The sequence below is a fragment of the Cydia fagiglandana genome, chromosome 6, assembly GCF_963556715.1.
Source record: "Cydia fagiglandana chromosome 6, ilCydFagi1.1, whole genome shotgun sequence".
Taxonomy (NCBI): Eukaryota; Metazoa; Arthropoda; class Insecta; order Lepidoptera; family Tortricidae; genus Cydia; species Cydia fagiglandana.
In genome coordinates, this window is record NC_085937.1 from 6,050,169 (window position 1) to 6,071,173 (window position 21,005).

Below are 21,005 nucleotides of genomic sequence, written 5' to 3' on the forward strand. Positions count from 1 at the left end.
ATTCCTCTCTGTAACATCACTGCAATTATTTGTAAGACGGAAGGGTTGAGGCGGGCGCAGTAAACCTAATGCCGCAATATTCGTAAATTAAGAGCTTTCGCTGGCGCCGGCGCGCGTAAATATTATTTTTTTATGTTAATAACTGTGCGATTGCGTTAATAAAGCCTTACAACTCGTAATTAGCCGCCATTGTCTGCGAGGCGGTGGAGCGGACTTGACGGATGAATTGAAATTATATCTCAGAGAAGGCTTGTCCGTGAGCTCCGCTGTCAGCTCGGATGACGTCTTCCTACCTATAAATTGTAAAATAAACTGTAATACATTTTAAGCAGTATTTGTACAGTAACTGATAAAAGCGAAAACTATACGGATTATACGAGCATTTAAGTTTTTCACTTAGCTAAAGTAACTTAAATGGGCCCGCATGCGTTATTTGATCGAAATGGGGTAATCTGTACCGCTGAATACACAATCTTCATTACGTCACAGCCAGTGGGTCCATTAATTAATAAATTAAACAAAGGCGCTCTTAATTTTGCAGCGGTTTGCATGAGCCGTAGCGAAAATATTTGCCATGTATAAATTCTCGCCGAGAATGATGAAGACAACCCTTCACCGACGGGCCTTCTTTATAGCACTATTTGTGTATTTTAATTACTGTCATTATATGCTAATGACTACCATCCCTTTTTCTTATCCTCCTAAATGGGTTATTGCAGACTTATATCTATATCTCGCAGTTTTGTCGACTCATTTTGAAGATTTAAATAATAATAAAGGCATTCGCAGAGTCGGAAGGATTGTTTCTTTAATTTTTTGCAACGGTTGAACGTTTTGATTAATTGTTTTGATGTTGCTAGGAGATTTTGTTTGTAATTTGTTTTGCGTTATTAACTTGACGGGGAAGTCGTTAACTGAGTTGGAAAATTAGCCTCTTTTATTATTTTACAGGACGATGATTTAGTTCGGTGAAATGGGTCTGTTAATTTCTACTAAGTTATATTTGAATCTAGACTTTTCCGGTGTCTACTTTTGAGTTTAGTATTTAAGACTAAAATGGTATTGTCGTTGGACAGTTGTTAATTTACGAGCTACGACGGGGCGACGATAAAGCAACTGTCACCAAGCCGATCGGGAGATTAAACAAATGGCCTCATTTAACAACATCGAATAACGATCACATCTGTTGCAAAAACTCGCAATTTCTCTTTGTAATTAAAACTGGTCCTTTCTTATTTTTTGTTTCGATTGGAATTTCATTAAAACTTAATTCAAATTTAGGGTGTCACAGGAATTACGGTGTATCTACGGAAGGATAACAGGTATTGATTTTTTTAAGATATCCAAAACAAAATAATCTGAAAGTCGGTTTAGTATCGATGCAAACATAGCACCGTATCAATTAGTTAGGGCCCCCCCACATCTAGCGTCTTTCGAGCATCGGCGTCTACAACTCTATGGCCGCTGCTCGACGCAACGTCGACGCAACTGCGCAGCGACGTCATTTTCCATAGCGCTGACCAAAAAAGTCAACAATCTATGTTACGACTTTTAAATTATCCCTAATTTATTCCACAACGCCATATAATACCGCCCAATACATTGCTTCAGCGTGAGAAAACACCCCTTGGTCTGGTACAGATGCAAATCGGGTCTTAACGACACACATTTTCTTTCCCTCATACGCTAAATCTCGGAATTCTTTTACATAATCATGTGGTGAAAATATAACGGTTTTTAGCAAGGGGTGCTTGACAAACTCACAGTTGTATGCATACGAAAAAATATTACTTTGTATTTTACATAATCTACCTACGCAATGAGAATTTAAGATACATATTTATCATTAACACTCACTATAAAGGTTATGGCACTGAGTTAAAAATAAAACGATTCGGTAAATTATAATTGAGTCTCAATTATGTTTTTATATTTTTAGAACATTGTATAATACTTTTAATATCATTCTTAAATGAATATAAAAATCTTATTATCATTAGTGTCATTCAGTATTAATATGCCTACACTTCAATGTGGAATGCTATTTATTATTCATGCTTTTAGCATTTCACTGTTTTTCTACAAAAAATCGCTTAGCGGATTTGCATTACAATGCAGTGTAATCATGTACTTTACCGTGTGTTTTCGGAGCAAACATGTGTTTTTTAGCTCTTAGCATAAAAAAATCGATGTTAGGCACATGTTGTGTTAAGCATATTTTTTCCCTAAAATAATTTTGGTTGTATGGTAAATGTGCTTACCGAAGGACTAGACTAGAGTAAACTGATTCTCCGCTTGTCAAGTATTATTCTTAAAACCTTTTTAAAGAAGAATATTGAAGTCAAAAATTTTAGTTAGACACGCACCTAGCATCAATAATCGTATTTCATGAATAAAAGCCAAAAAGTTAGTAATTTGGAAAGCCAGAAGAGTACAGGCCAATTTCTTGACACCGTAATCACCATTTTCCTTAGTAAGAGTATTCGTTTACTGTTACCAGCTTGTCTTCATCGCCTGTCGGTATTTACCGCACTCGTAGCTTTTTACGCAGTCATTCTGCCATCTTTACGACGCGTCACGGTTTACTGTTATGTCACAACAAAAAGGGGTTAATGTATTATTTTTCTATGGTTATAGGTGTAAGGCTTTAGCTGAATAGCTCCTTGTAAAGGGAAAAGTTGTGAGATATAATTTTATTGATGCTTAATTTTCCATTTTGAAGCATTATATATTTTGTTTGGGCCAGCGTGGGGACTATAGCCCAAACCCTCTCATGCTTGAGAGGAGGCCTGTGCCCAGTGGGACGTATATAGGCAAAATTTTTAATTAATTAATTTATTTTGTTTAAAAGATGTCGACGCAAAATATTATGCATAATAAGAGATATCAAATTAAGAAAAACCATGTAACCGACTTTTAAATAAGGATGATTAAATTTCAACAAATTTCGCGTCCAAGATATGCATTTTAACCTGCATCACTAATTGTTGGATATTGATTTAAATAATCTGAATTGTTTGAAATTTAAATATAATAATTTAATAAAAGCAAGCCTCAAAATGAAAAAAATAATAATCTGATGATGAGTTGGATAAGGACACGATAACTATGGAGTATCTGTGTCCAAGTTCAACGCAAATTGAGTGCATTATGACTACATACAGTCGGAGCCAAAATACTGCCACCTACCTAATAAATACGAAAGCACGGCGCTCGCTTACATATTTATTGCCATTGAAAATCCAGTTCTGAAAATGTATTCGGGCGTACGGCGCGGAGCATGTTTCCTTGTCGCATTAGGCATAAGTAGTGCTCTTTCCTCACCCTATTAACTGTGATATATGCGACAATTCTTTTCCCAAATCCTCGAAACAGAAGGGAAGCGGTGTCATATCGCGCGCGCCACTTACCATCGACGAGCGCGCGACGCGCTAATTCTCCGCTGATAAATGAATGTCTTCGAATATGCGAATGGGAAATTTTCAGGTGATTCGTAAGATGCTTCTAAGTTTAGGAATGTAGGGAGAATTTTGCAGGAGATGTTTGGGACGTGCTGCTCTAGTTTACCATCAATATGAAGACCTTTGCTTAGCTACTACTTAATCCTTTTACACTAAGTATTTTACTTCTTAATAAACCTTACATTTGTCAGTAAAGTTATGTTTGAAAGCATTCAAAGTGCAAATTAAGAGTCTTATAATCCTTAAGCCTGAGGTGCCGGTGTTGATATTAAGATGGCTTTGATTTACACATTTGGATAAATATAGAGACACACGAGGGAAGTTTGTGTACATACGGCGGAGCCCCGCAGGCGATTTGCGAAAAACCTTTACGCAATCCAGACTAATAAGAAGCGAACACGCACCGAACGCGATTCGCGTGTTCAGACAAAAACGATGTTCCCCCAAGATGCGTGTGATGTATGCAAAAAGGGAATTGAATAAGGTGATTTCGTTCCGCGGGGTCGCTCCCGTAGGAAAAGAATCCGCTGCGGTAATGGCGAATACAATAAATTTTCATAAACAAATTGCAATTTGATGGCGGCATATCGACGAGGCGCGCGTGTGCGCACTCCCAATAAGGATTGATAGGGAAACAATGTTGCAACACTGATTGAATGTCAATTTGAGGTGCGGCTGTCGCTGGAATAATTCGAGTAACGATCGCCTTAATACCTTCCTTACTTCACACGAAAATCTTTCATCCGTCACACTCGTACCAATACTGTGAGAGGAAGACGAGGCGTTTTTTTGTGAGTTCTTGACTAGAATTTTGAGAGCTTTAACGACGTGAGGATGTTCAGAACCGATTCAGCCCTGTCGCCAAATCGATTATGGATTGATTGCTTTTCTTATGTATGGGGAGCATTACCGAGTCGGCGCACATAAACTGTAACATATGGCAAAATAATATTCGAGTTCACAAAATGTTGCGGGCAGTTCAAACAATACTTTTTCTGAAGACTTGCCGGAAGAAATGATTTACCGAAAGCATAAATTATTTCGATACTTAGAATACGACACAAACGTGTTTCTGTCACTAATAATTATTCACATCAGTGACATCATTAAACAAATGTATAAAAGTATATAATGTAATGGAAAACAATCTGTAATCCACTTACGTAAATAAATAACTTACTACCTCTACCTCTATATACCCATGCTTTTACTAATGCACATTTATTGATTACCACAACAACCTTCAGTCTCAGAGCATCTTAGTTTCCTAAACCGCACCTCCTGAACCGCGAATCAGTATTCATAAAGACTATAGATGATTTGGAAGTGTCGCACACGCCTGTCGCGGCACTTACGGGGGAGTGCCGGCGGTTTGACTTGCAAAGCAGCCTGGAGATTTTTCAGGGGCGTAATGACTGCTTGATGTGTTTCAGCTTGCATGGTATGGAGACAGTTTTGAAGTTCAGTAAAGGGGGCACCGAGGACAGCTACCAGTTTCCGCGTTGCTATGTAAAACGGTGTTAGGAGACCTTCCCTAAATTTTCAAAGATAATTTATGGGCATTTACTCGTACACATAAAAAAAAATGTAAAGAGTTAGCGACAAAAACGACAGTTTTGACAGAATATTTATTCGCAATTGATTCTATTTCTATTAAGGATGAAAAGTTTTTAAGAGACCAAACTAGGTTAGGGCACTAAGAAAATATTTAGATAATAAACTACAGAGGTCAATTTCAGTTAAGTACCAATAAAAGATATACTTTGTGCAAAGAAAGGGCTAAACTCATGAGTCACAGGCAACATTCCCATTTATTTCATGTCATTGTATTGTATAAGAGCCTAACTTGGCAAGTGACGTAACGAATTCCTACTTACATCACATAAACCCAGGATCTTCATTAAACATTCAAATAACATTTCCTCACATGAGTAGGAAACGGGATTGTCACAATCTGCATTGTTTCAGATGTCATAACGCGGCCCTTTGACTCGGTATTTCCATACACAGCGATATCACAAAACGGCGTGATAAAGGCGTCTCCACACTTGGGTAGCTCGCAGGCGCGTCACCTTTGATGCGCGTATGATTGCCCGCGCCCGCGACACATTGGATCTATATTGTTGTCTTTTTCAAGTTTCGTAATAAGGGATGAGGGTGTATTAAAGCCTTTTATCCGGCTCGTCACGCCGGCACGTGGGGTCGGGAAGGGGTTTAAGGTGTGCAAACATTAGCTCTTTTACATTTTTGCAATTTCATCGACGACGGCTGACGGCTGTTTGCCGTGGCTCAAGTTTGCCAGAAGCGGGCTGAGGGCTCGACTTCAACTCCGAAAGGGTTCGGGTGAGTAAACGAGTTTTTGTTTCGTTTACAGTTTTAAGCCAGGTGATGAGTGTGTCGTGGGCGTTCCCCTCGACCTACATACGAAAGGTGTTTTAAATTCCTTACAAGTGATTAATGAATATTCTCAATCGTTACTAGCAGCTTCACGTTAAATGAAAATTGTAGAAATATATTAATTTCACTAGCACAGTGCGATACCGAAAATACTCTACACCTACAGCATCAAATCCCTTCCCGAATTAAAGCTCATATTAAGCCGCAGCCAGGCCCGCGGCCAAATCTCTCTGCTTGCAAATCTTGGCTGCATTCTCGAACATTCCAGAAGATGTAGCTCGGATTAAACGAGCCACTATATCCAACGATTACAGCGGCACTTCAGGTAAGACTGCATATTTCAAGAGCGAGACAATATTAACCGCGGAGCTCGGGCGGAAAACGAGACCGTTTTTGGTGCCTAATTTACAATGCCTGTAATGTGAGGGAGCAGGTTCGCATTTAGGTGCTTGCTGCTGGTAATGAACTAAACGGTGTGCAAATATGTGTGCGAGAATAATGCGGCTGTTTATTAATGTGCACGTGAAAATAAACCACTATGAATCACACATCTTGAAAAACATTAAATAAACCTTTTTTTTTGTCAGAAGTCTTAAATCTTGGAGGTAGGTAATAGCGTACCTATTCATTCTTCAAGACGTTTTATGAATTTTCTTATACACCCCTCGCTTCCTAAATTTACCACAGATAAGCATAAATGAACGGGACGACAAAGCGCCGCTGTTAATTGTCGTGAAAGAAGCAAGACGCCGCGGGCGACCAACGCTGCACTCGCTCGTAACTCATGCGTAATCTCGTGCAGTTCCGTAAATTGCATATTGTGCTTCATTAGATCTCTTAGAGGGCGTTTTGAATAGCTAAGAGATCAAGAAGAGACGCTTTTAAGCATAATACTCATTTGCAGAAAAAAATGCTTAAAAATACAGTTAACGTTAATTTAACGTTGAATCAAAAACACTAATCAAAATATTCAATAAAAAATATTTGATTTGTTTTCTAGCTATCGTTGATTTGACAATGTGTAAGTAGGTGTAGGTGGTTTTTTTAATTTATTTAAGGAATCACAGTTACAATCGTGAGTATTGATTTATTGTTCAATGTTGTCCTTTTGGGTAATCTGTATAAAAAAAACATACTCTCCTGTCGTGTACCTACGTAATCAAAGAAGGTTTCTAACAAGATGAGATCGATATTGGTGATGGATTTGTGATGAAGTTTGAGTTTGGTCTGATATCAGTGTAGATTGGCATATTAATAAGCAGTGATGTATGCGTACAAGATACCTAGCAATTACTTGCAAAAGACGCACACATAATGGTAGATTGTCATAGCGACTTAGTTTTACAGAGCTCGTTAAATTATCGCCTGAAAGGGGTAAGACGCCGCGGGCTCGCGGCTGAGTCTGAATCATAACTCATGAGTAATCTGAGACTGCATTCGGCTACCAGTGATATGAACGCGGAATGCTGCTTGCTTTAATTGCTTTGTGGTGCGCCTGATTAGGAGAGAGGATTCATGAACTGTGGAAAACATTTACAAAAAAGTGCAGAAATATTCATTTCGAACTCTGGGAGTTGATCTTTCAAGCTATTCGTCAAATTTTAACTTATTTGGTCTTTTAAGTCTTTGCATTTTCTTTCATACTCATAAGTTTGTCGTACAGAACATAAGAATTTTATGATATGATACACATAAGTAGGTGAAGTAATAATTTTACGGTTACCATAATAAAAGTCGATATATCAAAGAACATTAATGCTCCATTGTACAACTTTATATCAAAACAAATGCCGTCATTAACGCACCTACCTCGTATTTAGCACATTATTCTAAAAGCACGTGAAGCACGAAGCCCCTAAAATTACATTCGAAACAGTGCTCTTTACCAACTTTCCCATAAGAGCCCATTATTTACGGAGCCACCGTACCATTAAGATTCTCCACATATCTTCGAAAGGCGCGTTATGGTAATTACGGGTCGCCATTTTATCTTGCAACTCTTCGCGATTAGAACTCGCGTGCTCTCGCTCGGGTGCACGTAGAAATAACAAGTCCGCGAACTTGCTTCGTTTCTGGATTCAGAAATTAATTCGGATGGAAGATATCGGGCGGCGCGATAGCGGGTCTTCCGCGCCATTTATTGCTCGTGTGGTGCGCCGAACGCCGAACGCCGAACCGCGTATCGGTGAAGGGGTAAAGAATATCAAGATGTAACGAGCGCAGGCCGGAAGGCTCGCAAATGAGCTCCTCGACTTATCTGCGTTAATGTGGGCGAGGGTTAATTTCGTCTTACATGAGCAATTTGGAGATACCGCTCGTTCCGAACTCGCATTCGTGTTGCTACACGGCTGTAATTGTATCTGTTTCGCGCTACGTGTTTCATATACATTAACCCTTTAAATATTCGTTAAGATTTCGTCTAGACAAAAGGAAAATATGGTTGTCTGAGGAGTAAAACGAACGCTAGCGTGCAAACATGGAAGGATGGTGAGCAAATACGAGCCGTGTATTAGGAAATGAAATTAACTCTCGCAATCTCGTCATTGAATGTGTTTTCTAATGGAGCTCGAGCTGCGTTTAATAGATAATGCTAATGTATTCTCCTGCAGGCAGTCAGGAGCGCTATTGATAATATGAGAGCTGTTCACTCGAGAATTGTGGTCGATATGCTGCTACTAAAACAGAACTATGTTGTAGTTAGAAATGTCTATTGTACTTTTGGAAATTGCTTTTCAATAGCGGTCTATAATAAAATTAAACATATTTCGCATTTTTACGCGATTGAATAAAACATAAACGTTATTCAGTTTTATGCATATAAAAGAGAATTCCCACGCTGAAATATTGAAGAAATCGTCAGAAATTGTGCTCATGTAAAATGCAGCGAGCGGCCGGGATGCGGCAAACTGCATATTTTGTGAAGCCGCTTTGGCCAAGTTCGAGCGTGCTTACTAAGATGCTTTACCTAATACTATTTTGTACCTACCTACAAAATCGTATGCAAAATGTAACTACCTACGTACAGCAAATAATATAATTAAACACAATAGGAAACATTGAACATTGGTACAGGTATTAGAAAATTTACATGCTATCTGTGCGTAACGTATCTATGTACATAAAAATCACGGTTCGACTGGTATTAAAATTCAGACAATCCCGAGAAACCGTGTTTCAAACCGGGATATGTGTCGGCATACCGAGACAAAATTATTGCAATCTATAATCTAATATGAAACAAATTAGGCCATAAAATAACGTTATAATATAACCAATCCCTAGAATAAATCTGTTATAAGTTCCATGCATGAGTCATGCACGCACTGGCCACTAAGAATTTCAAATATCAAAATTGGAACAAATTTCCCTCTACCAACCTTCATAAAGCTGTGTCCACAAACGTTTGCGGTCGTAGGTGCGAGCTCAAAGGGCTAGTTCACACGGGCAGGTTGCGGAGTCGCGTCAAAAGGATTGACCGAAACGTGTCTAGGGCGGGATATTCAGACCGCAGTCTAGTTGTGTCGGTAACCGCTTTGGTTGCAAAACATGGTTTTATCTTTGAAGCGATGAATAATATTTGGGGGACTAGTAAGAGGCAATTTTCAGGACAACGTTAGTTACTAATAGCTGTATTGATTGAGCAAAAGATTGTCTACTTTAACATTAGGCATAGGTTTTATTTTAAATAGCTAACACAGAGAAATATTGACCATTATGCGATCTAAACAATTGCATGAAGCCTATTAAGTGCTTGTAGTACGAGTAGTACCTACTGACAAAATGTTATTTGTCTAATTTCAATCAGATTTTTCGTATATGGAGTAGAAACAGCTTAAATTCAGTTAGCAAACTGTAAACACTCAAGCCCTCAGTCCTACTCGCCACTAGACAGCAAGCAAAAGGCAGCAAACTGAGCTGTTTACGTGAGGGCCGACTGCAAACACTGTAAACGCCTTTGCCTCCTGTTTATACTGGACAGTCACGGCTGCCGTGTACAATTAGCCACCAACGTCTCACCTGTACACAAACATAATATTTACAGCTGCACAAATGCAAACGCATTCAACTTTGTACTGTAAGGGCTTGTCTTAAGAGACGTACAGTTTTAGAAAGGCTGTAATTATAAAATGGCAGAATGGCGTCGAAACGTGCATGTGGCCTTTTGAGAGTACTGTTAAGAACCTAGGTGGCTGTATTTGGGATTGTTGGATTTTAATGACGTTTACGATACGACCTGTGCTAATTATTGTTTAGGTTTTAGCATAGAAAGAGCAGTGTATAAATAATATTTAGTTAACTGAAACACAAATATGTTAGCCAATTTGTAAATATTGAAGCTGCATGAAGTACCTACAGCAGAAGTTGTATAATCCAAATAAATCCCATTCACAAGCCAAGCTTCACATTTTCCTACTCGGCGCTAAGCCCTCTCCATCGCACGGTGTTGACTCGCTGAAATGACACGAGCTCTTGACTCGACATGATCATAATGCCGACCAACCCAACCCTTCTGCATCCATCCGGCAACAAATCTTGCCGAGCGTTCGGCATCTTTATAACTCGAGTAGAACGATCCTTTAACCCAACGTAATGGGTAGGTTTACTGGGAGGACCGTCGTAAAGTGCCCCGGTAGTCCCCACTACTAGGGGCCCTTGGAAATTTCACGAACTATTTGCCCTGCTGCCCCCGCTCAGCTTTTTTGCAGAGGTTTATTGTCCGGATTTTCCGCTCACCTTTATCGTTATTGTGTCCGCTCGACTTCATAAAGGACCGCCGCACTATTAAGACCTCATAACCGTGGGAAAATGTTGAACATTTGAGGTTCTAAGATTTTCCAAGTTTTCTCACGTTGTTGGAGTTAAGGACTCTTTGTTGAGTCGTTCATTCTCGAAGATTTTTATGATTCATACAATGAAAGAATAATTTAAAAATAACTATTTAATAATACATGATAGGTTTAATCCACCTTACATAAATAGTTGGAATAGTTAATGTTGTTCGTAAAGCCCCTGGGAGATTATCTCACGCGATTCTGCCACCTTTTAGGTACGCTGGTTCTTCCTACTTAAGTACTTCAGTACATGCATGAATTATAAGGTGACAAACAACAATATCTGACAATTAGAATTCTCACCAAGGTAAAAAATGCACGGAGAGTTTAATTTATACGCATTTGATTTGTGAAAGGCAATATTTCATCATATTAACCCTTCGCACTATTTCCCTCGGCCACTACACGCATCGCGAACTACAAATCGGTCGGGCACGGGCCACGGCCCGAATTACGCCGGCCCGTGAAAAATGTACACCACCTGTGGCGCGTAATCGTATGCGTTTATCCCTGCGGGCGTGCAGGCGTGTGTCCTCTGCACAGATGTCAGAGCACGTTGGAACTAGATTTTGCTGGATCTTTAGAATTATGAGAGTAATTCTAAAATATACTGGAAGAGTAATAAATACGAGTAGGTGCCTAAAATTTTTATGGATTTTATAAAAGCGTGTCTACATCGTGAGATTAGTGAATCATAGTATCAAATAACTATAATATTTTTTAGACTATTTGGAGAAAAAAAAACATAAATACTTATGGCTAAGTCAGACATAGCCAGGCCTAGGCCTAATATGTAAGTATACTTATGATATCTAGGTACTAGAAAGTATTATTTGTTCGTCAACTGTGATCGGTGCAACCATGTTGACCAACTGAACATGACTTTATAATCTAAAGGTAGCCATGTTGGTAGTGTAGGTAGGCTGGTCAATAAAAAAACCTTCATATACTCGTACAGTAACTGCCCCAACTTATGGCAGGGCACCGACTGTACATTGCCCGATACGAACGTTGTGCAAACATCGTTTCCAGTGTATTCTGACATCCTCGCTCCGCGTCCGTGCAGTCAATTCCACGCCGATATAGGCGATTCCGCGCCATTCCGCACTCGCCAATTATCATCCGCGTGTCCACTCAGCGGCCCACACCAATACACCGACACATTGCTGACTTTCAACCCTTATACCATTGACCAATAAGGTTATTATTGCTTGCCATGCAGCACAGATAAGTTGGTGGGCCTGAAGCCGATACAGCGCTCAATTAATACGCTTGGCGCATCACACCGCACCCAGACCATCGGCCGATTTATTGACTGGAAATTTACGTCCGGTTTTTAAGCGGATGTCCCTTTTTTTGTGTGCATAAATTGCACTTATAGCCTAACCAATATTATTGACTTCAGAAATATGTCTTCAAACTAACTTTAAGTAAAATTTAAATTCTAGTTGGAAGCTAAATAAAGAGACTAAAAGTACCTATTTGATATTTGTGGTGTCAGTATCATGCAGTAAATATCTGAATGATTTTCTATAAAACAATAACAGTGTAATAATCATGATTTTTTTGCTATTGTCATTTGCAGTAATTCAGCACATTAAACGAGTTTTCAAGAAAATACATACGGTTTGACATAATATATAAAGTTTGGAGAAATGCAACCATTTTTTTAAACATATTAATATTCTTTACCAAATCGGAGCATATAGTATTCCGTTCACAGAGGAGGGGCTAAAATAATTATTGCTCGCTTGACAAATTGCCGCAAAGCCTACGTGTCGTTGGTACAATTTGATACAATTTTCACCGCCTTTCCTCGCACGGGCCACATTTGCATATATGCGGGGGCTTATGCAAATATTTTTTTACCTTGTTTACCCTACGGAAGGAAACAGCGGGTGCGCATTTTAAAAAGATTTACGCGCTTTGTCGGATCATTAAGTGCGGAACTAATTTGCTTACCTTTGAAATGTGCTGCTTTGTTCCGGCTATTACTGCCACCGGTCCCGTTACGTGATATGCGCATTTTGTCACTTGTTGGTTTTTCCCTTCGTCGGTCACTTTGCATTTGAGTGGGGACTTCTGCGTTAATTAGCTATGCTACACACTTTTACTTTTCCAGCAATTAATGTCTTGTTTTATCTAAAAATAAAATACAAGAGAGACTACGAAATTGTAAAATTAAAAAAGAAATATTGGCACTGCCATTGGTTAATAATGGCCATTATTTGTTAATGATGACACTTAGGTAATATGGATTTGTGTTGATACATCCGTGAAAATATTTTATTTAAACTTTCCCTTCAAAATAAATTTCGCGGCGGTGTTTTTAATTTGCGTGCAATTTCTTGAAGGGGGCAACTTCTCAGCGATATTGAGCATGTGGGAATCGTTGAAATTAAATTTTCTTTGTTTTCGCTGAGGCTGGTTGGTGGTGGCGTTATTAAATTTCCTTGTGTTTTTTAACGGAGCCGTATCATTAGATTGAGGGTTTCCGTCAAGAGGAAATTGTGGCGAGGGGAGCGAGCACATAAACATATTGAAAAAATAAAATCCGGGCTACTTACACCACTGACGTGCTTGGGTTACTCTACTTCGCACTTTATAGTGTAGGTTAGACATTAGCGTGTTTTCTCGTACATGATTAAATACCCATACCAGTACCAAAATCTATAAGGTATTTAACCTACCAAACTCCTAGGAATTTATTAAATATATTTTTAGTGCACATGACTTTCATGTGTTCTTAATACAATGAATGAAATTGTACGCAACAACTAATGATCCAAATAAGAAGATCATTCCTGCTTTTCTTCATTAATTATCTGTAAAAAAACAAGATTTGACACCGAGCAAAGTCAAATACATGTATTCTGCAGAAGTAACTATGTAGATATATTTAACATTATTTGCAGATTTGTTCACCTGAGTAAGTAGAGTGACTTCCCGTACGGCGCGCTCATCAGCGCAGCGGAAAGACGTTTGAAGTGGCGTCGTGTAATAAGTACCACGACTAAACCGCTGGCTTCGGGAATTTCACCTTAAATATACATATTACATTACGTGAAATTGCCCATTTTTTCCACTCTCCACCCCACCAATTAGGGTGGCTTGTGTATAAATATTGCACCGCCCTCATTAATGTGCGTGTACGTTTTAGTATATTTTTATGACTCGCCTTGGACGGCGTCGTGGGATGCAATGAATAATTAAGATGTCTTACAAGGGAAGTGGTTTTTTGCGGACAAATAGGTTGTTTTTTAGGTAAACGCGACTTACCTTGGTCGGACGGCGAAGGCATTCGGTGCCGGAGGGATGCCTGAAACAAACACGATGTCATTAGTGTCACGATCTTTTACTAGAAAAAAATAAGAAACCAAATTAAGTTCCTCGAGCAACATTGAAATTCATCACGAAAAATATTTACAAATTCCATTAGCGGGCTTACAATCCCTGTCACTTAAACTGGAAACTTTCCCCAAATTAAAATATGACGCATTTGAATGATTAAAAAGTCCCGCTTCCGAGATTGCATTTCGACAATTAACGCATTAAGACTGTCGCTAATAAAGAGGAGCTCTTAATTAACGGGGAGAGTTAAAAATTGAGTACAAATTCGAGTAGCGGATCCCTCCATAGCCCCTCGGAGCTAGTGAATGGCCTGTAATATTTTAGTTTGGTTGAGACAAAAACGCTCAAACGCCGAGGGTCGAGCGTCGAGCTGTCACGTAGACACAATAAGCCTTTTAATTCGATTCGTCAAGACGGCGGGACAAAGGAGCGGTGTTATCATTCAATGGGGCACTTCTACCTTTTCTTATTACTTTGAGTCGGTTTTCTTGTGAGGTGGACCGGGACACATGAGATCAAGGAAATGAAAGGAGTGGACCATTTAGTATTTTGGCAAGTGTACTCTAAATATGTTTACTGACGTCTTTATTTGCTCGTCATATGTAATGACTAAATACATAGCAAGTACTTTAAATACAAAGTAAATACTTTAGGTGAGAAAAGCGAGGTTCAAAGTATTTTTCTTCTATTATTTTAAGTGTCTTGGTCTATGTTAGTAGTAGTATGTACTTAATTGCCTTAAGTTAAAGTTAAGGCTAGATATAGGTACCAAAAATAGATATACTGCTAAATAATGTACATATGGCTACTTAAAATAATAAAAAAACTGAACCTGGCTTTTCTCATCTGGAGTAAATAGTAATAACGTATGTTAAGTATGTACATCAGTAAACATATTTAGAGTACAGTATACTCTAAAAAATACAGTAGACAGTTTGATACAAAGTAACATTCTGCTCAATCCACGGCGCCGCGCCTGATCCGTGGCGTGTCTCGACTGCTGATGCCAGCTAACAGCTTTATTTGTTGCCACCGCTCTTTTACACAAGCCCCGTCCTATCTGACGGAGTATCGAACATTCGTGTTAGTCTGTTCGGAAAGAGAAGAGTCGAGGAATTTATTGGGCACCATACATTCCACGACTCTTCTCTTTCCGCATAGACTATTATAGCACAGTAATCTATTGGTAGTATTGTTGTACGAAAAGCTATCGAAATTAATTATACTATAATTATTCATTGATGAAGGTAGTCTTTTGTTTGATTTACGTTGTCTAAAGTATTAGTTAAATTAGTTAAAAAAACAATTTTTTTACGAGTGCCTACGAATGTCTGAAAAAGATGAATTGATTTTCAGATGGGTTCCGCTTGTGGGTAAATTGTTAATCTTCAGTCACATAGGTGTTATTAGGTATATGTATTTATGCAACCACTTCAGTTTTTAAAATATACTTTAAATTATTTGTTTGTTGTAGGAGTTGTAAAAGAAATCTAAGTACAGTGTTAAAAAAAATTATAACTTCGGTTTGCTTGGAAGAGACCTTGAAAAGAAAAGCCACGTAGCAAATTAAAACGACGGATAACTTTGTTTGGATTTCACAATTAACCTCCAAGTTTCCTTTGCGACCGTATCTATATCAAACAGCATAAATATGTATATATATATATATATTTAGTGTTTTGTCCTTAAGCTTAAACTTTAACTGAAGCCATAAAGTCACGGTTTTGTTGCGAGCCCTTAATGTAATTTTAAGACTCAGCAATGTAGGTAAAGACAGAATATTTTGATAATCGAAGGGCTTTGGGACCAAGGAGTTAAAATCAGGAGGAACATTGTTTTTTTCTTCAAAAATGCAGATAAGACAAAAATATGTAAACTAAATGTTATTATAAAAACAAAATATATTGTTATCCCATGAATAGTAGTAGTATTGATAAACTGTTTATTTCTACGTTATTTCTACGTCTATTAACATTGTTCTTATTTATGATATATAATTATAAAACTATTCTAAAATTATTTAAAAATTAAACTAGCACTCCACGGTTTGCTTAACAGGAATACATAGGTACGTATATTTTCAACAATGTAAATACACATTAAGGCATATGCCTTTAATAGGTTATTTTTAACTATAAAAGTAAATTCCTACACCGTGATCTTTTAATTTTTGCAATGCCATCTGCTCAATCTGGCGTCGTTTAATTAAGAACCCGCTATTAGTTGCTGCCCCCCGCTACCGGGATTCCTTAATTTCTGTTAATTCCTACCGCCATGAAAATAAATCGACAACTTTTAAATTAAAATATATTTTTGTAACAGATATTTTGTTATGATTAAATAAACAAGACTAAAACTATTATAAATGAGAGAGGGTGGTCATGACCCCCGCTCCGGGTCATTCTTATGCAAAGGTTGTCCATCGCGGTTCATCGTGGCAATGCGGCGAGCGTGATGGGCTCCTTTGCATCTGGAGGGACTCGGAACGAATTTTGTGAATAGTTTTATTAGTTGTTAGTTTAGGTAAAAAAATTAGTGATTTTTGGATTTGCATTGAATTGTATTGTAAACTCTGACATCGTTTAATAAATGAAAGTAAATCTTTACGTAATAAACGCAACCAACAAGAAACTTTTGTCACTAAAGCTACTCGTACTTACTGAGATATTTCAGATCTGGCAAATATCGTGCAGCTAGTTTATACACATAATTGTTGCAGTAACATAATATATTTTGTATATTTTTAAGTATGAATGTTTTTAAGCATTCAAACTTACGATCCTTTTGAAACCCGTAGAATAATAATAGGGTTGACAAAAAATAATAAGGTCAATTAAAATTATGTTTATTCAAAAAAGTACCTTGATGTGAAATCTGTATTGTGCAAAGCCATACGGATAATGTAAACATTTTTCGGAAAAATGTCATTCATTCATAGACATAGATAGATAGTCACTCAGAAATCAGAATGGTAGTTCAATTCTGATTTCTGATTGATTTATTTTATTGTTCCTAAAAATAGTTTAGGACGAAGACAAAACGGCACAAAGCTCATAGTTTAATTCTGGTTTTATTCACTTCATTGATATGTTTCGGTCTTATATCATCAACTCTAAAGTGACCTAAGTTTTTTACTTATGATGAGAAATAACCTGTCAATACAAGGGCAAAATGATATTCAATCACAGTAAATATGTAATAAATCTTGTGTATCATTGAGCAATTAGATTACGTTGCAGAACGTTGGTACTAAATTTAAGTAGTACGAATTAAATATAATTAACGAATCAACTAATTAGTCAAGCAACACTTAAATATTTTTCATACTTTTTAGTAAATAGTAATCTCTAATTGCAATCATAAATTCACTAAACAATCTTTCACATAATAAAATTAGGAGTACCTAAGTTGTCTTCATTACGCGAGTGACGAAATTCGCGTTAATCATACGATGTGGACTCGAAAAGAGAACACTTTCATTACACTAATGGGAATGTTAATTAGAATAGAGTTTGCAGGCCATGAGCGGGATTGTCAATTATTTATATTATATTGCTATTATTACGTGATTAATTCAGTAACAAACAAGAAAAAATGTTCAGTTGACTTTTTAGTCATAAGAGATTAAGATGTGTTTTGATATACTTATATATTTTTAACAAAATTGATATTAAGTAATTTTAGAATGGAAGCAAATATTAAGTAATACACGCGTGATAAGTGAAATATTCATTACTTAAATCGCGAAAAAAGGAGAAAAGCTTAAAATATCACATTAATTATAGTATAATTAAATGGCCATTAAATCACACTAATTGCGCTTTCAAAGCGGTTTTGTTTTTATTTAGCGGCCCAATTTTTTGTTCCCGCAAAAGGCTCCCGCTGAATGGAATTCCTTTATTTGCGGCACAAACAGCCTGTTTACTAACGGCGGTGACGACAAAGGATATTTAAAAATTATGCCCGCGATAAATTAACGAGGAAATGAAAAATACATTTCATAGATGAAATGGAACGGGTGGAACATAAATAGATACAAAGACAAAACTATACAGAGGATCTAAAACGTTTTACGATCGCGCTCTGCAAATAAGGATATTTATTAGAATAATTTCATAACCTTCAAGGGTGTGCATACTAGGTACTCTCATGAACTAATTGTATTTTGAATACGGCCTTTTCACAAATAATAATATACGACACGTGACGATTATTATGATAAGTTGTTCATGAAAATATTCTGTAAAACAGTATTGTGGTATACATGGTTTATATTATAGGTATATCCTTGTTGATGCATGGCAGTATTCAATAACGAATAAAAACATTCTCCTTAGCTAGATGAAATGAATGGCCACCATTCAGTTAGTCATTAAACAAACTGAAAAAGTATCCCTTTGATCGCGAGCAGGAAGTGGCCGTCTCCGGGCCATTGTCGCCAGGACGCCGTGGTCACCCTACAGCTCATCTCCTTAATTGTTTTCTTTTCAAAAGCACTTACGCCACAATGGATAATGACACCAGCTTTGATCTGCTGCCGACTCGTGCGTATCAAAGTAAGAGTAACTTCACCTTTGACAACTGTGTTACATTATTCTGCGTTACTTTAGCCAATTTTATTGTGGTATTGCCGACACGTGATATATTGAAAATGTAAGGCATCAAGTAGAAGAATTACAAGGCTGCCGGCGCGGCTGTGTGCGACAGTTGGGCTGATTGCAAGCTTGTGTGCGTGCTCCTGAATTAGACGCGAAACTTTCAAAGTTTTCCCAAATTTCTGCCCCCGCAGGGAGCGGGGGGCGGATCGATAGCGAGCGAGCGGCGCGAGACTCGTGTATCTGGCCTCACGAAATCGGACAACTACGCTCCAGGACTAACATGACGCTTTGTAGCCAGGATTTTAATGTTCAACGGGGTTTCAAAATGAAAACTGTGTTAGTTGAGAGTTCCAAAACAATACCATGTTTGGTAAAATTGTAATTAGTGTTTTAAAATGTGTTGCAAAACAGAGTACGCACATTGTTTGGCGCAATGTTTTTATATGGGTTCGTAAAAAGTCGGTCATATTATTTATTCAACGTTACGGTTTTTATAAGACAACATCCTGTAGGTGTTTAGTAAGTTGTTTGGGCGGAATAATGTAAGTCAACAGCTTTGGGAATAAGCGTCGCGTGAGAGGTTGACCCGTGCCAACTGTCACCACGCAAAACGAGAGCGACAACTGAAAATTGGGCGCGTGAGGGCTGCCATTGTTTGTCATTAATTGAGGGCTTTGCGATGATCTTCGTGCTCGAGAGGCTGCGAGCCCGGGGCGGCACTCCTGGGAGATATCGGCTCGCCAATCGCGTTGACAGCGACCCTCCGGCCTCTAGTGGACAGCCGCCAGTTCGAGGTGGGAAAAACTACCGGCTGACACTACTTAACGAACGGGGCAGCGCCCGGGAATTTTCTTGAGTGCTTGTTAATGTTTTATGGGCGGAACTTTTTCAAAGTAGTGCGTGGATTGACGCGCTAAGTGTACCTACATAATTTAACACGTTTCCCCCTGCAAGTACCGTCCATCGATTCAGTTTCCATTTATAAACACGATAAACGCCCATTATGACGGTCGTACGTGATCACAATTAAATAGAAATTCAATTCCGAGAGAGGCTATAAAAATCGCCGGCGAAAACTTTCCTGATTTATAACAATTAATATTTGAAATATTGACAATATTAAGGGAAATGGCCGACAGCCGACAAATCATATAAAAACCGCCCCGGAAGGCGGAAGTGCTGGCCCGCTGCTCTGGGACTTTATTTGGAAATGGAAAGTCTAAAAAATAAACGACAGGCGAGTGCGGGGGAGTGATTTATACGCAGTGGCGAGTGCGCACCGCTTCGATTATCGAGATGATATTTCTCGATATTAAAGTGTTGCCAAGAGGACTGCGGACAATATGACCCGAGGAAGATTTATCGGGCCATTCGATGACGTCGACGGCCGTTACGATTATTTCATTATATTGTCGGCGCCGTAAAAACGGTTAGCGTTTTATTTTATTGCTGGTTCGCGAGCGGATTTTTATTCGTATATTTTATTGCGTTGTAAAAACGACTGCAGTGAGTTTAGCTTTGACAATTTCGAGCGCATGCCGCCCCGTGAGGCCGAAGTTCGGGCATGCGAGCTAAATCTAACTCTACTGCTATCGGTGAGCGAGACGGATTTTGTTGAAAATGCATAACATGGGATATGAAAATAAAACTTCTCAGTGTATGTTTGCTTATGGTGCTCCCACATTGGCTGTGTTGTATAGCGTTATATAACTGCCAGCGTAGGACCACCATTAGGCACTGGTCCCACCGCGAGCTAGTAAGCTATGAGCTATCGGCTATAAACACGAACAAAAGATAAGCACTCCCGTGTAAATAAAAGAGACACGGCGATATTTATAGCTCACCACTGGGCGAGTAACTATAAATATCGCCGTGTCTCTTTTATTTACACGGGAGTGATTATCTTTTGTTCGTGTTTATAGCCGATAGCTCATAGCTTACTAGCTCGCGGTGGAACCAGTGCCTTATGTTACACTCAAAATTTTGTTCATGACTAATTATTATAATATATAGAATAGAATAGAATAGTATTTATAAATAAATAATCTATCTATCCAAATATCTATCATCATCATGCTATCGGTTCTTGCTATCCCAGCATTTTGCCACGACTCGACATTATCATTTGATACAATTATAAACGACATTACTTACATTATGTAAACTGGCCCAAACACATATACCCAAAAAAAGTGTGTAGTCCAAAGTATAGGTGTAGTAATACTTTTAAAATGCCCGAAGAGTGACCTATTGGCGTATCGAATAGAGGTCGCAGCGTGTGTGTCGCATGTCGCATGATTTGTGCGTCTCGCCGCGCCGGCGACCCACGTCGATCGCACGTGCGCCGGCACACTGGGGAGGACTAT

General features: G+C 38.4%; 1 protein-coding gene across 7 annotated transcripts in view; it reads right to left on the reverse strand.

Annotated features, from left to right (window-relative positions):
- Positions 1-21,005, reverse strand: part of LOC134665038 (myelin transcription factor 1-like protein) — a 315,775-nt gene that overhangs the window by 131,837 nt on the left and 162,933 nt on the right. For all 7 annotated transcript variants that reach the window (XM_063521813.1, XM_063521814.1, XM_063521815.1 and 4 more), the window contains exon 3: positions 13,970-14,009. In XM_063521813.1, the coding sequence (XP_063377883.1) occupies positions 13,970-14,009 (40 nt within the window). The remainder of the gene's footprint in view (positions 1-13,969; positions 14,010-21,005) is intronic.